The 15256-nt window shown below is 44.8% G+C and overlaps 2 protein-coding genes across 2 annotated transcripts; one reads left to right on the top strand and one right to left on the bottom strand.

The window, feature by feature from the left end:
• Positions 1-1631: 1631 nt before the first annotated feature.
• Positions 1632-3649, bottom strand: LOC139359354 (C-C motif chemokine 3-like 1). Its single transcript, XM_071081957.1, has 3 exons — positions 3394-3649; positions 2587-2701; positions 1632-2181 (listed from the first exon to the last, which is right to left on the bottom strand). The coding sequence occupies exons 1-3, from the start codon at positions 3467-3469 to the stop codon at positions 2091-2093; spliced, it is 282 nt and encodes a 93-aa protein (XP_070938058.1). The 5' UTR covers positions 3470-3649; the 3' UTR covers positions 1632-2090.
• A 9358-nt stretch (positions 3650-13007) lies between these two features.
• Positions 13008-14995, top strand: LOC139359509 (C-C motif chemokine 4). Its single transcript, XM_071082626.1, has 3 exons — positions 13008-13353; positions 13910-14024; positions 14616-14995. The coding sequence occupies exons 1-3, from the start codon at positions 13278-13280 to the stop codon at positions 14701-14703; spliced, it is 279 nt and encodes a 92-aa protein (XP_070938727.1). The 5' UTR covers positions 13008-13277; the 3' UTR covers positions 14704-14995.
• Positions 14996-15256: the final 261 nt, after the last annotated feature.

Below are 15256 nucleotides of genomic sequence, written 5' to 3'. Positions count from 1 at the left end.
AAAAAGGAAAAACCCTCATTCCTAAAAAAAAAAAAAAAAAAAAAGAAAAGCCTCATTTCCTCAAAGAAATGATAGTTAGCTATTTGATGTGTATCTTTCCAAATATTTGCCTATGTAAATATATATGCGTATATGGCTTTCAAAGTAAAAACAAAATAATATCCTTTACAGATAGTTCTGTAGCATACATAGAGAATATATATGCATATACTGCATGTAAATAGATATACCCTTTACATGTAATATTATGGACACTTTCCACAGATATAGATGTGTGCTGCTTTTTTTTCACTGACTATAGAATATTCCACTGGACATCTTAATCCTCTACTGGTTAATCCCCTACTGATGACTGCATTTCTTTGCTCTTTACCAACCATGCTGCAAAGAATATCCTCATGTCTACATAGTCTTATCTTTTGGCAGTGTTTCTATAAAGCAGATTCCTAGAAATGGGATCAGGTCAAACGGGATGTAGGTCACATAGTATGTGCATTTTAATATTTGCCAAGTAGTGGTGTTTAAATACGCTTTGAAGAGTTTGAACTGTACAATTCTAAACATGTTTGGACACAAAAATTAGATTATTTTAAACAAAATGAAATAAGCATAGCTCATAAAAATTAACACACGTTTGGTTTTCACACAAATATTTTGAATTTCTCTTTCTTCTGCAAAAAGGACCCTAGCTTAGTGTGCATTTCTTGTACATATAATGCAGGCAATCCATCTATTAAGTAACTTACCTTTCACAGTAAACCTATAGACAGCATCCTGCTCCACACAGCTGGTTGTCTTTTTCTTCTCTAACATTAGCTATTTATTTTGTAGAGTGTAGATTCTAGAGAAATAATATATAATATACCTGTTGCCATATGCAGATACTTACCACATTAGAAAACAGTGGTGAATTCTATTGAGTGGCTCTCAGTCATTAACAGGCTATGGAACATCTCATAAGCTTGATAAAAATATCAATTCCCAGGTCTACACCTGAACATGTTGATGTAAGTGGCTTAAGCAATCACTGCTCAAACACTCTATGTCAACTCAGAATGCTGACAGGAAGTGCTTGCAATGGATGAAATACAATCTGTTAAAGAATAGGGTAAGATTTGAGTATAGGGGGATCATGTTTGGGGAAATAAATTTGCCAGTGGTTAATAGCATAGTCTGTAGTTCAATAAAAGTCCAGTTTTGGAAAGGAGTTGACCTTTTACATGCTGTGTAATCTCAGCCAAGTTACCTAACCTTTCTGAGCCCTGGGTTACTTTTCTGTCAAATGGAGGTATTAATAGTACCTAAGCTGTACTACTGCATTGGTAAGATTAAATGAACAATGCATAAAACGCACTCAGTAGGAGTAAGCCTCCATAGTGTAAGTAATTGCTATTAAAGCTTGATTCATCATGAATATGCGCTACGGAATACTCAACTTAACGGTGTCCATTCAAGGAGTGAATTCTCCTAGAGCATGCATATTACGATTTGAGTTATAACATATTCGCAGTTTCAATGTTCCAGAACTGTGCCTCCGTTGTACAGTGGATAACTCTGTGGTAGCCCTCCCCATCTTTCCCAGTGTCCCTCCATTTCACCTCTTCCTAATCTTTGCCTATGATTCCTCTTAACCAGTGATTTTAATATGTCAGAAAAACAAAACCAAACTCAATACTGGTTTACCTTTTAAAAGAGCATCTTTATTATTTCCCCAGGCCGATCACAGCCCTGACCAAAAGCATCCGATACACATTGGTCAGTCTGGTGGCTTTGGTACCATGACTGCCTACAGCAGGCCAATGACAGCCAGTCACTTGTCACCAAACACAGTGTGAGGGAAGGGGGAGGGCACAGGGGAACTCTCAGAGCAAACAATCACAAACACACTGTGAAATCGAAAATAAATTACACAAACTCAATAGTATAAATAAATAAAAATTTAAGTTAAAAAGAGTCCCACAGTGGCTGTTGGGCAACAACCAGTCCATAGAAGAGGTAGCTGTGGAGGTCACAGGGATGTTCCCAAGGCTCAGGCTCCCGCTCCCCACTGGGTCCACCGAGGTCACTGGGCCTCGAAGCTTCCGGACCCCTCAGGCACTCAGCTCCAGGTCGCTGACGTATTTCTGGACCCAGTCCTCACTGGGGTCAGCACAGACCTGCCGGCCTCTCTTGGTTAGGAAGCTGTGGAGAAGGGAGGAAGGTTAAGCACTGGGGAATCCAGCAGGGGAATCCCGGGCCCACCGTGGCCGCTCTCTGTCCTGTGCAGCTCAGGGCCTGCTCCTCTCTCAGCGACCCCCTGCCTATCTCTGTCTAGAGAGCTTCTGTCAGGGACTCCGGGCGGGGGGCTCCCAGAGGGTCCTGTTACCTCCTTCCTGTCCCTTTCCTCTGGGCTGGGACAGCCCTTCCTGACTCTGTAACACCTGCCCCACTCCAGCCCCAAGTCAGGTCACACCTCGGAGCCCTGGGTCCTGTATCCCTGATAGGCTCTGGAAGGCTGGGCCTTTCCAGGATGGCCTTCTGGCCTGTCTCTGCCCCCACCCGACCCTCCCTACCTCCCTAGAGGCGAGCAGGAAGACTGGCACTTACATGACACCGGGCTTGGAGCACTGGCTGCTGGTCTCAAAGTAGTCAGCTACGAAATTCTGTGGAATCTGCCGGGAGATGTAGCTGAAGCAGCAGGAGGTCGGCGTGTCAGCACCAACTGCAGAGAAAGGAAGAGAATGAGCTTGAGGCACATCTCAGAAGAAAAGGCCAGGCAGCTTCTGATCCCCGAGCGGCTGAGGAAGGCAGGCTTGCCCAGACCAAGTGACTGGAAGGCATTTGGGCGTTTTTGCGGAGAAATGTTTCTGTCTTTGTTTCTGTCTATTTCCTTCTTTCCCCTTGACTCTTCATAGTGGGTTCTCTGTTTCTCTGTGTGATCCGGATACCTGAACGGACTGTTCTCTTATCTCAGCTCTCTTCAAGGAATTTTGTCTGGTTCAAGAAGTCAGACCCCAGCCCAAGAGAAGCCTTGGACATCTCTCATAAGACATCCAAGGGACAGAGCTCCTGGGAGACCTAACGTGACCTGGAGAGTGAACAACAGGCCCCACTGGGAAGTAACCAGCCCTGGATTCTGCCTCTTGTAAACTGACTTGTTTCCAACCCTGTTTTTCTATCTGTACAAGGGACCCCTGCCCCTGCCTAGATTCTCATACCTGGAGACTAGGAGGGCTAAGACCCCTTCTAGAGATAAAAATAAAAGTTGTGAAGAAAAAGACCAAGGTGTTTGGCAGCCCAGCCCTTTAAGAAGTTCCTTTTTTTCTCTTGGGGGCTCTCAGGCCACAAGAAAAGACTGATGTGGTCTAACCATGGCCAGAGACTGGTGAAACCCACAACGAAACTTGGACTCACGTGGTGCAGAGAAGACCGGCTTGCAGAGAGCCACGGTGCAGAGGAGGACGGCAAGGGCAGCAGTGGAGACCTGCATGATTCTGAGCAGGTGATGGAATGTGGGCTCGAGTGTCAGCAGAACCAAGAAGGGACTGACCCCTCTCTGCTGCCTGTGTCCTCCTGAAGTCTGAAGCCATCTCTCCTTCTCTTTATAGGCAGCCCTGGCGGATGGGGAAATGGAATCTGGGGGTGAGGAGGGAAATTTTTAAGCACAGTGATGCTGTCATGCTGTGTGTTTCACAATTCAGGGTCCCTGGTGACCACAGGGGCTCAGGATATCCAAGAATAGCATCTCTGAGTGATTCTCTAACTCTCAGCTCTCAACTCATGACTGGTTCTAGCTTCATGGGGAAATGGTTTCTCCTGTGAGTGTGAAAAGGGGTGTGTGTCAACCCAAGGCTATTCTTAGCTGATCCCTTCTCGTAAGAACTGGTCTATGAGGCCAGGCATGGTGGCTTACGCCTGTAATCCCAGCACTTTGGGAGGCTGAGGCGGCGGATCACCTGAGGTCAGGAGTTTGAGACCCACCTGACCATGTGGAGAAATCATTTCTCTCCTAAAATTACAAAAATAGTGGGGCGTGGTGGCACATGCCTGTAATCCCAGTTACTCAGGAGGCTGAGGCAGGAGAATTGCTTGAACCTGGGAGGCAGAGGTTGTGGCGAGCTGAGATCCATACCACTGGACTCCAGATTGGGCAACAAAAGTGAAACTCTGCCTCAAAAAAAAGAACTGGTCTATGCATGAACTCTCCAGCCCCATTCCTTCCCACAGAGCTGCATTTCTGCTTCCTCAGCTGCTATAACCACAGGGGTAGGGTTGATGGGCTGATGCTGTGGAGGGCTGCACCACCCCCACTCCTCCCAGAGGCAAGGAACTGAATGAAAGCTGAGGAATAGAAAGCATGAGGTCACGTTTCAGTCATTTGTCTATTTATTAGTCACTGAGTGACTAGGGCGCTGTGTTAAACGCTAGTTGTGGATCATAAAAATACTTCAGAGGTGGGTGTCAGTATGTCAGGTGCCTAGAAATATTTGTAGCCATTAACCTAGAAAAAAACATTTATAGGAGGCTGGGCGTGGTGGCTCATGCCTGTAATCTCAGCACTTTGGGAGGCTGAGGTGGGTGGATCATGAGGTCAGGAGATCAAGACCATCTTGGCTAACATGGTGAAACCCCATCTCTAATAAAAATACAAAAAAAAAATTAGCCGGGCGTGGTGGCGGGCACCTGTAGTCGCAGCTACTTGGGAGGCTGAGGCAGGAGAATGGCGTGAACCCGGGAGGCGGAGCTTGCAGTGAGCCGAGATTGCGCCACTGCACTCCAGCCTGAGCGAAAAGTGCGAGACTCCATCTCAAAAAAAAAAAAAAAAAAAAAAAAAAAAAAAAAAACACACTTCTAGGAAAGAGTTCTGTGGAAACAACCCAAATATGGAGACATCTTCAAACATAAAGACACCTGACCCAGCATCATTTATAACTCTAAAATCAACAAAGCTCATTTCTCTCCTTCAGGGGATGATAAATTATCCACTAGGTCATTTATTATTAAGTCCCTAAAATGAATGAAGTGGCATAAATATGCTTATAACGTCAGTGGGTAGGAAAAGCAAGATACAACATTATACAAATTCTATAAAATTTGAAGAACTGTATAAATATATATATATATGAAAAATTAAAAAGTTTGGAAATACATGCCTTAAAGAATGAATAGTGCTTAGGTCCACGGGTGATTTATTTTCTTATTTTTTTCTTTTTCTGAATTTTTCTCACTTTATTTAGTGAGACTTTATTACCTTCTTGGTCAGCCCACAAATTTATGAACTAATTTTGTTTTAAAACATTTCCAGCATTACTGGCTGAAAGTGGATTGTGGTCAGTTGTTTAATCTGAAAGAAATTATTGATAAATATGCTAAAGTTTCAGTTCAGCAGCCTTTGCCAAAATGAAGTCTTGATTTGCCATTTCTTTGAATCATTTTAAGGATCCTATACTGTACTTACATAAACCATGCCAAACTGAAGCAGGTTTTTCCTTATTCTTTTCAATACATAATTTCAGTGGTGTGGAAAGGTCTCTACCTTCTCAGCCATATTATATGCTTTTTAAAATTTTCCATATTTTATTATTTTATTCTTTCACAATCAATCAGCATACCTCATTTTATAATGAGAAATAGATTTAGTTGGTTTTAATGATCTTTGTTTCTGAGATGCCCCTGGTCTCGTGGGGGCAGGTAGAGTATGTGAACAGGTAATTGTAGCACTTAGCAGAAAGTGCTAAGACTCCTAGTAGAAAAAGAAATGAAAGCTCAGAACCCCACGAGGGGAAGAAGTGACCTTCCACCAGAGGGTTGGGGAAGGCTTCATGGAAGGGATGGAACTTTAGTTGTGTCTGGATAACTGCCCGGGATTTAGGCGTCTATAGATGGGTGGGCAGTGGAGGCCCAGCTGAGGCAGAGTCCTGGGTGTGACTTTGTGGGCTCAGAGGAAGGAGGGGGTGCTTCAGTGGAGCTGCAGAGCGGTGGGGGCGAATACGGATAATAAAGCTAAGTTGGGACCAAACCAGGACAGGCCTTGAATTCCCCATAAAGGGGTTAGAGTTGATACGTTTGATGCTGGAGAACAATGAAGCCAAGGGGACCACGCCTTTGGAATTCTGTCCTTCCTAAGTGTCTGTAGAGTTAGGTCTTTCAATGCACATGAGCTCTGTTTCCATCCCACCCCAATGATGGCTAGTGCCAGTCCTGAGGGAGGAGAAGCAGAGGCAAGATCAGGGGCCGTGGTAGGTTTCACCGGAGCTTTGGCATCCACGTGTCTTCCCCTATTGCTACCAGTTCCAAATAAAGGTATGTCTGTCACTTGTTTCATTAGAAACCTACATCACAGCAATGCCTGCTTCTCACCCCACCCTCTGCCTCCCAGCTCTCGGTTGATACCCCGAATTGCATTCCCTCACTCCCTTCTTAGGGGAACCCCCTCCATACTCATGATTCTGTTTCTGAGAGCTGGCTTCTGTGAGTTGCAGAGGGCAAGAAAAGGAAATGGAAACTGCTGAATCAGTCAGTGTTCTGGCTAGGGGCATCCTCTGCCTCTGTGATTACTGCGCAGTGTGTTATAATTAGTTATCTATGTAATTTGCTCTTCAAAAATCTAGACCATGTCCAGTTGATTTTATTTTAGTTTATTTTTCTCAAGAAATTTACAGTTTAATAAAGGCAACGTGGGAGTTTGGAAACAAGCTTTTATTTCATGCTAACAATGGATTAGCAGCTACACAAATTTTAGTTCACAGTAAGTAATATTTATTGAGTGACCACCATGTGCCAATTTCCATAATTTACATGTTTGAACTGTTACTCTTCAAAACAGCCCTATGATTTAGTTACCATTATACTTTCTCAGTTGAACAGGTGAAGAAACCAAAGTAAATAGAGGTTAAGCAATTTTCCTAAGGCCATAAAGCTGATGACTAGCAGAGCAGGGATTCAAATCCAGGTAGTCTGACTCTAGGTACCACACACTATACGTTCTGTACCACAACTTATTATATTTGATCCTCACAACAATCCTATAATGGCAGATTTTTTTAGAGTGTCTTCTCAGATCGTAAACTGATGTCAGACCATGTCTTGTTGGTTGATTTAAACCAAATCCTAGCACATGATGATTATAACATGATGAGCCTCCAGACCTAGTCTTTATCTCTTATTGCGTTCTTTTTAATAAAGTGATTTATTGAATATATAATTCTATCTCAGTGTTTATATATTTGTAAGACTTTCTCTATCATTCCCCAAACCAGTACATATACCCCTTTGCCATGTGTTTTTGCTTGGAGGGAAATATGGTCGCACGCATAGCATGTGCCTAATTTATATACCTTGAACGAATAATGTAAGGGAGATGCAGGATGGGGTTGAGTTGGGAGTGTCTTAGACATTTCCTGGGTGGTAAATTGATGTTCCCAGTTGAAATAATGAACCTGGGGTCATGCAGATGGAATTGGTCAGTTTTATATTCCACTGTCTGCGTTAGTTACCAGCGTATCTCCAGCGACAACCACAATGCCTGACATATAGTGAAGCATAATACCTATTTGATGAATAAATAAATCACTGATTTGACTAACAATATGTGTTATACCTGAACTCTCACTATGAAGTTCAAATACTAATGGGAAGGGTAGGAAAAGAAAGGCCATGGTGAGTGGGAGAGGGGAGAGGATCAGAAAAATAACTAATGGGTACTAGGCTTAATACCTGGGTGATGAAATCATTTGTACACCAAACCGCCATGACACAAGTTTACCTACGTAACAAACATGCACATGCATCCCTGAACTTAAAGTAAAAGAAACACACACACACAAAGAGAATCAGGAGAGAGAGTCAGAAGTGTGGTAGGTCTCCAGAGCCAAGGAAGAATCCTTAAATAAAATGAGAATTGAAGCCAGGCATGATGGCTCCATTCCTGTAATCCCAGCACTTTGGGAGGCCGAGGCAGGCAGATCACCTGAGGCCAGGAGTTTGAGACCAGGCTGGTCAACATGGTGAAACCCTGTCTCTACTAAAAATACAAAAAATTAGCTGAGCGGGGTGGCACATGCCTGTAGTCCCAGCTACTCGGGAGATGGAGGCAAGAGAATCACCTGAACCCAGGAGGTTGCAGTGAGCCGAGATCACACCACTGCACTCCAGCCTAGGTGACAGAGGGAGACTCCGTCTCAGAAAAAAAAAAAAAAAAAAGAGAGACAGAATTGGGAGTCCCAATAAAGATACAATTTGAAACAGAAATGTAAATTAAACTTATAGAAAGAAGTTTTCAGTAACTTGGATCTAAAAGGTTATGATTTACTTTAAAGAGAAGGAAAGGAAGGGAAGGGAGGGGAAGGGAGGGGAGGGGAGGGGAGGGGAGGGGAGGGGAGAAGGAAAGGAGGCATGGTGTCACAGTCTTGATCTTTGGGAAACTGACCACCGAAGATTCCTCAGGTGGTGGTGACAGAAAGTAGCCAGCAGTCAACACCGTGGACCCTTCAGCATGGAGGGATTTGATTTGTGTCCCAGCGTTCTGGCTCATTTCAGCCTCTGTAAGGCCCCATCTCAGTTCAGCAGAGCATCCCAGTCCAGAGTGCAGGGAATCCTGGCTGAGCAGTTTGTCCTCTGCGGCGTCTTTGCCTTGCACTGCTCGGCTTGCCTCCCCACTGTGCGCTGCTGCCCATGCTCTCTAGCGTGGGGCATTGCTTTCCTTCCAGATTCTGGCCCCGAGGCTCCACTTCCCCACGTGTCACCCTCCGCTAGCTCCTTTGGCAGCAGGGGCCCCAGGGATGGGTTCACTGATGATAACATCCTGTTTGGCCCAGCTTTGGCCTCCTTTTCTCATATGTGGTCTGCGTGGTCAGATTGCAGCAGGTGTGGGCCTCGCCTTTCCTGCAGGCAGAAGCAGCAGCCTGGAGTCCCCTGTCTTGCATCTTAGACAGACAATGTCTCATTGACACAGCCCCCTCTTTCCACAGCCAGCCCCTTGTTTCCTGTCCCGAGTCCTTGTTATTTTCTCTGGCCATTTCTTGCATGTGTGCAGTAGGTCAGGGCGTGTGTCTTGGTACTGCATCTGATCCCTCTCCTGGTCCCTTGCCCCTTCTTCCATATTCTCTATCCAACAAAAAGTGCCTCTTCCTATCAATATTCCAAGCTGGAAAGCCGAGAGTCACCCTTGTCTCCTCTTTCTCTGTCATCTCCTACACCTGTTAAATCACCAACTCTAGTCTACGTTCAATTTTATGTGCATCTGCCTCTCACCACTCCCACTGCCTGTCAGGTTCTTATGGTTTCTCACCATGACAACTAGAGGAGGGTCCTAGCAACTCTTTTTTCTTTTCTTATTTATTTATTTAGAGACAAGGTCTCACTCTGTGGCCCAGGCTGGAGTGCAGTGGCTGATCTTGGTTCACTGCAACCTTGGCTTCCCAGGCTCAAGCAATTCTTTGCCTCAGCCTCTCAAGTAGCTGGTATTATAGTCATGTGCCACCACACCCGACTAATTTTTTGTATTTTTCATGGAGATGGAGTTTCACCATGTAGGCCAGGTTGGTCTTGAACTCCTGGCCTCAAATGATCTGCCTGCTTTGGCCTCCCAAAGTGCTGGGATTACAGGCATGAGCCACCATGCCTGGCCTAGTTTTGTCTCTTTTTAATCTATCCCATGATACAGCATCCAATATAATTTTGCTAAAGCTCAAAATCATTCTCTGTTTCTCTCCTTTTAAAATCTTGCAAACATTCTACATCATTTCTGGCATGAAATGGAAGCTTCTTTGTAACTTGACCCCTGTTTACCTCTTTGCCCTCAAGGCTTGCAAGTTTGTTATATAGGTAAATTGCGTGTTGCGGGAGTTTGGTGTACAAATTATTTCATCACCCAGGTAATAAGCATAGTATCCGACAGGTAATTTTTTTAAATCCTCTCCCTCCTCCCACCCTTCACCCTTGAGTCAGTCCCAGTGCCTGCTGTTCCCTTCTTTGTGTCCATGTGTACTCAATGTTTAGCTTCCACTTATAAGTGAGAACATGCAGTATTTGGTTTTCTGTTCCTACATTAGTTCACTTTGGATAATGGCCTCCAGCTCCATCCATGTTGCTACAAAGGGCATGATCTTGTTCTTTTTTTAATGACTGAGAAGTATATATACCACATTTTCTTTATCTGGTCTATCATCGATGGGCATTTAAGTTGATTCCATGTCTTTGCTATTGTGAATAGTGTTGCGATGAAATACATGTGCACATGTCTTTATGGTAGAATGATTTCTATTCCTTTGGGTATATACCTAATAATGGGATTGCTGGGTCGAATGGTAGTTCTGTTTTAAGTTCTTTTAGAAACCGCCAAACTGCTCCCCACAATGGCTGAACTAATTTACATTCCCACCAGCAGTGTATAAGTGTTCCTTTTCTCTGCAACCTCACCAGCATCTGTTATTTTTTGACTTTTTAAAAATAGCCATCCAGACTGGTTTGAGACAGTATCTCATTGTGGTTTTGATTTGCATTTCTCTAATGATTAGTGGTGTTGAGTATTTTTTTGTATTTTTATTGACCATGTGTATGTCTTCTTTTGAAATGTATCTGTTTATGTTCATTGCCCACTTTTTAATGGAGTTGTTCATATTTTGCTTGTACATTTGTTTAAGTTCCCTATAGATTCTGGATACTAGACCTTTGTCAGATGCATAGTTTGTAAATATTTTCTCCCATTCTGTACATTCTCTTTACTTTGCTGATAATTTCTTTTGCTGTGCAGAATCTCTTTAGTTTAATTCGATCCCATTTGTCAGTTTTTGATTTTGTTGGAATTTGCTTTTGGCATCTTCATCATGAAATCTCTGCCAGATCCTATGTCCAGAATGGTATTGTCTAGGTTATCTTACAGGATATCATATTTTTTATAGTTTTACAGTTTTCGGTTTTGCATTTAAGTATTTAATCCATTGTGAGTTGATTTTTATACACAGTGTAAGGAAGGAATCAGTTTCAATCTTTTGCATATGTCTAGCCAATTATCCCAGTATCATTTATTGAATGGGAAGTCCTTTCCCCATTGCTTGTTTTTGTTAACTTTGTCAAAAATCAGATGGTTGCAGGTATGCAGCATTATTTCTGAGCTCTCTATTTTGTTCTATTGGTCTATGTGTCCGTTTTTGTACCAGTACCATGCTGTTTTGGTTACTGTAGCCCTGTAGTATAGTTTGAAGTCATGGCTCCTTCTTTTTACGCTTCTTTCTTTTTTTTTTTTTTTTTTTTTTGATACGGTATCTCACTCTGTTGCCCAGGCTGGAGTGCAGTGGTACGATTTCGGCTCACTGCAAGCTCTGCCTCCTGGGTTCACACCATTCTTCTGCCTCAGCCTCCTGAGTAGCTGGGACTACAGGCGCCTGCCACCAAACCGGGCTAATTTTTTGTATTTTTAGTAGAGACAAGATTTCACCATGTTAGCCAGGATGGTCTCAATCTCCTGACCTCGTGATCCACGTGCCTTGGCCTCCCAAAGTGCTGGGATTACAGGCTTGAGCCACCGCTCCCAGCCTACTCTTCTTTTTTCTTTCTCAGAGAAGAGTGGGGTTAGGGGTGAGCAGGCAGGTTAGAGTAGTAGAGCTAAAGGCAGATAGAGATCTTGATCCAATTATCCTCATTCCCCTCATTTGCCCAACTTCACACACTCCTGTATTCAGGGCCTTTGTAATCTTCTGTACAGGTGCCCAGCAGCTGTCAAAGCAGCCAGGGCTTAACATAAGCACGGGCATTCCCTATGGACTGGTTGGGACACACCCACATTCTTAGTTTACATATTTTGTCTGTAACATGGATAAACTCATTACTACGTATACAGTTCTGTTTTGTTTTGCTTTGCTTTGTTTTTGAGACAGGGTCTCGTTCTGTCACCCAAGCTGGAGTGCAGTGGCACAATTACCACTCACTGCAGCCTGGACTTTCGTGGGCTCAGGTGATCCTCCCACCTCAGCCTCCTGAGCAGCTGGGACTACAGGTGTGCATCACCACTCCTAGCCAAATTGTTTTTGGTATTTTTTTGTAGAGACAGGGTTTTACCATGTTGCCCAGGCTGGTCTCGAACTTCTGGGATCAAGCAATCCACCTACCACGGCCTCCCAAAGTGCTGGATTACAGGTGTGAGCCACTGCACCCAGCTCAATCCTGTTTTTATACTAGAAGAACATTCTCTATCTGGGTCTTCCAAACTCGATTCTTACTGGTTTATATGTCCTGTTCTTTTGTTGGTCCAAGAAAATATCCTGAAATCTTTATTTCTTCTCCGTTCCCTCCTTGTTCTAGGACAGACTAGCCCTGTCTCTTTCCTGAATTAAGTTTGAGTACAATTGGTCTTTGAGTGTGGAATAGCTCCTAGCAGTCTATCAGTCAGCGGTTTCTGTTTGTGGTCACACTCTATGTTTATTCTGGAGACTACAGCATGGAATGAAAATGGACTTTGGAGTCAGATGAATCTTGATTCAGATCTTGGCAGTGCCACTCATCAGCTCTGTGGCACCGAGCACATCAGTGGACCACTCTCTGATCCTCAATTGTCTTATCTGTAAAATGAGATGACACGCCCCTGCTCAGGGCTATGGAGGGATTAGAGATGATATGTGTAAGACAGCTTTCCCAGTGCCAGGTACACGCTGTGTCCAATAAGAAGTTACAAATGTTCCTGAGTCACCCCACTGGATCCCTCTGCACATCCAATGCTGGACTCTTCATGCCCAAGGAAACATACAGAGCACAAAATTCAGTGGCACTCAGCTCAGCAGAAGAAGGCACAGGAAAGAGATGGGGGGGTCCTGGCTCCTCCTTTGTTCTTGGGGCCAGGCTTGTGGCCAGCCTGGAAAGACTGACATGAACCCTCCAGCATCTGGGGGTGCCAATCACCAAGAGCAGCACAGTTGTTGTCTACAAGCCACTTATAGCAGGTGTGAACATTTCATCTTTCCTCTGTGGTTTGCAATTCTCCCCCCAGGTCTCGGTCACTTCCTTTGGTGGTACCACTTCCCTTTTCTTCTAGCCTGCAGTTCCCTCAGCTTTCCTCTATGATGACATCGCCCTGGGGAAGAGAAGCTGAGAGGAACTCCTCACTCAGCTAGCTTCAGGAGCCACGACATCATCTCTACCATGGAAATTCCACTCGCTCTGCTGAGCCCCCACATTTGTCCCAGGCCTCAGAGTCTCTATAAAGAGAGATTCCCAACTCAGTATCAGCACAGGACACAGCTGGGTTCTGAAGCTTCTGCGTTCTGTAGCCTCACCTCTGAGAAAACCTGTCTTCCACCAACACCATGAAGCTGCGCGTGACTGTCCTGTCTCTCCTCGCGCTAGCAGCTGCCTTCTGCTCTCCAGCACTCTCAGCACCAAGTAAGTCCACTTTCGCAGCTGCTGTTTCCAGAGCTGAGGTGTAGGCAGAGTCCTTTTTTCTAGTTGTGGCTGGTCAAACAGTGGGATCTGGGGATGGGACAAAAGGCAGCTAGGAAGATTGCCACGAAGTCTGTGCTAAATGTAGAGTCTAGTATTCAATAACATTCAAGTTCGTATTTTCTCAAGAATTAGCAACTAGCAGAGGAAAAAGATGGGCTGGAAGTCAGACTGTTGAATTGGCTCTGCCTCTAATTACTTGTTCAAGCAAGCCCCTGTCCCTCTCTGTGCTTTGGTTTTCCCATCTGTCACATGAAGGGAGTGCGATGTGTTCTGAGACTGAATCCAGTTCCAGTCTTCTAGATTTCTTTCTTGTTCTTGTCTGAAGATCCAGTATTCAGAATAAGACTCCCGCTCAGGTGAGGTGGGAATGGATACAAGGGACCATATTTGTGGTTCCGGTAGCTACACAGGGATGCTCAAAGAAGACACAAAACTAGAAGCCAAAATAAACAGCTTCTATGTGCAGGGTTGATCTCACCCTGGCCTTTCCTTTCAGTGGGCTCAGACCCTCCCACCTCCTGCTGCTTTTCTTACACCGCGAGGAAGCTTCCTCGCAACTTTGTGGTAGATTACTACGAGACCAGCAGCCTCTGCTCCCAGCCAGCTGTGGTGTGAGTATCAACCCCTGGGCTGCTCTGGGAGGCAAGGGTGAGGGCTGGATTTTAAAAGGGGGCCTGTTTTGGGGAGGGGGTGATTGAGCAGTGGGGAGGCAGCTCTCAGGGCTGAAGCCTTCCCTGAGAGCAGTGAGGACACAGGTCATGAACTCACTTTTCAAGCGCTGAAGGTGGCTGAGCAGGAGCCGAGAGAGAAGGGGTTTCTGGGGAGGAAGTTATCCAGAGGACTGGAAAGCAGGGGAAGTTGGACAGGTCACATGACATAGGGACTGATTTCTCAAACCGTGCTAGAAAGACATGTGGAAAAGTCACTGCCAGGCTGGCAGGGAATGGGGAGATCTATTCATATTGATTGTAATGCCCACTGGTTCCTAATCCGGGAAACCCCTGGGGCCCACAGCTAACTCCAGTGGGTGGAAGTTACAGGGAGTCTGGTTCCAGCACTGCCCCGGGAAGGATCCCATGCACCAGAGCTGCCCACATGGACCATGGTCAGGCAGAGGAAGATACCGACCCCAGGCAAGGGAAAAAGCCAGATGACCTCAAAGGTCTCATGGGATTCTCATCTGTCCGCTCCTTGTTCTACAGATTCCAAACCAAAAGAGGGAAGCAAGTCTGCGCTGACCCCAGTGAGACCTGGGTCCAGGAGTATGTTAATGACCTGGAACTGAACTGAGCTGCTCAGAGACAGGAAGTCTTCGGGGAAGGTCACCTGAGCCTGGACGCTTCTCCATGAGAGGCATCTCCTCCATACTCAGGACTCCTCTCCGCCGTTCCTGTCCCTTCTGTTAATTTAATCGTTTTTATGTGTTGTGTTATTGTATTAGGTGTTATTTCCATTATTTATATTTGTTTAGCCAAAGTGTCTCCTATGGAGATGGTCCACCGTCACTGTTTCTCTGCTGCTGCAAATACATGGATAACACCGTTAATTCCATGTGTTTTCATAATAAAACTTTAAAATAAAATGCAGAGAGTTTCTTTGTGATTTTAATTTGATTTGGGGGTAAAAGGAATTGCCTGGTACTATCGGAGGGGCAAACTAGTTTCCAAAAGGAATAAGAATGAGCAATTGCTGCATCCTTAATATGAGCTCTGGGCTGAGCACTCTTCATACATCTCACTGCATACTTTCAACAAGGGTTTTTACACCCTTATGAAGTAGGGACTGTTGTCCCCAGTTTCACAGTTAAGGAAACAGAGGCACAGAGAGGTGAAGTGACTTGTTG

Source organism: Macaca nemestrina, chromosome 17 (genome assembly GCF_043159975.1).
Source record: "Macaca nemestrina isolate mMacNem1 chromosome 17, mMacNem.hap1, whole genome shotgun sequence".
NCBI lineage: Eukaryota > Metazoa > Chordata > Mammalia > Primates > Cercopithecidae > Macaca > Macaca nemestrina.
The sequence above is the reverse complement of the archived record's forward strand: the minus strand, read 5'-3'. Positions and strand labels throughout refer to the sequence as shown.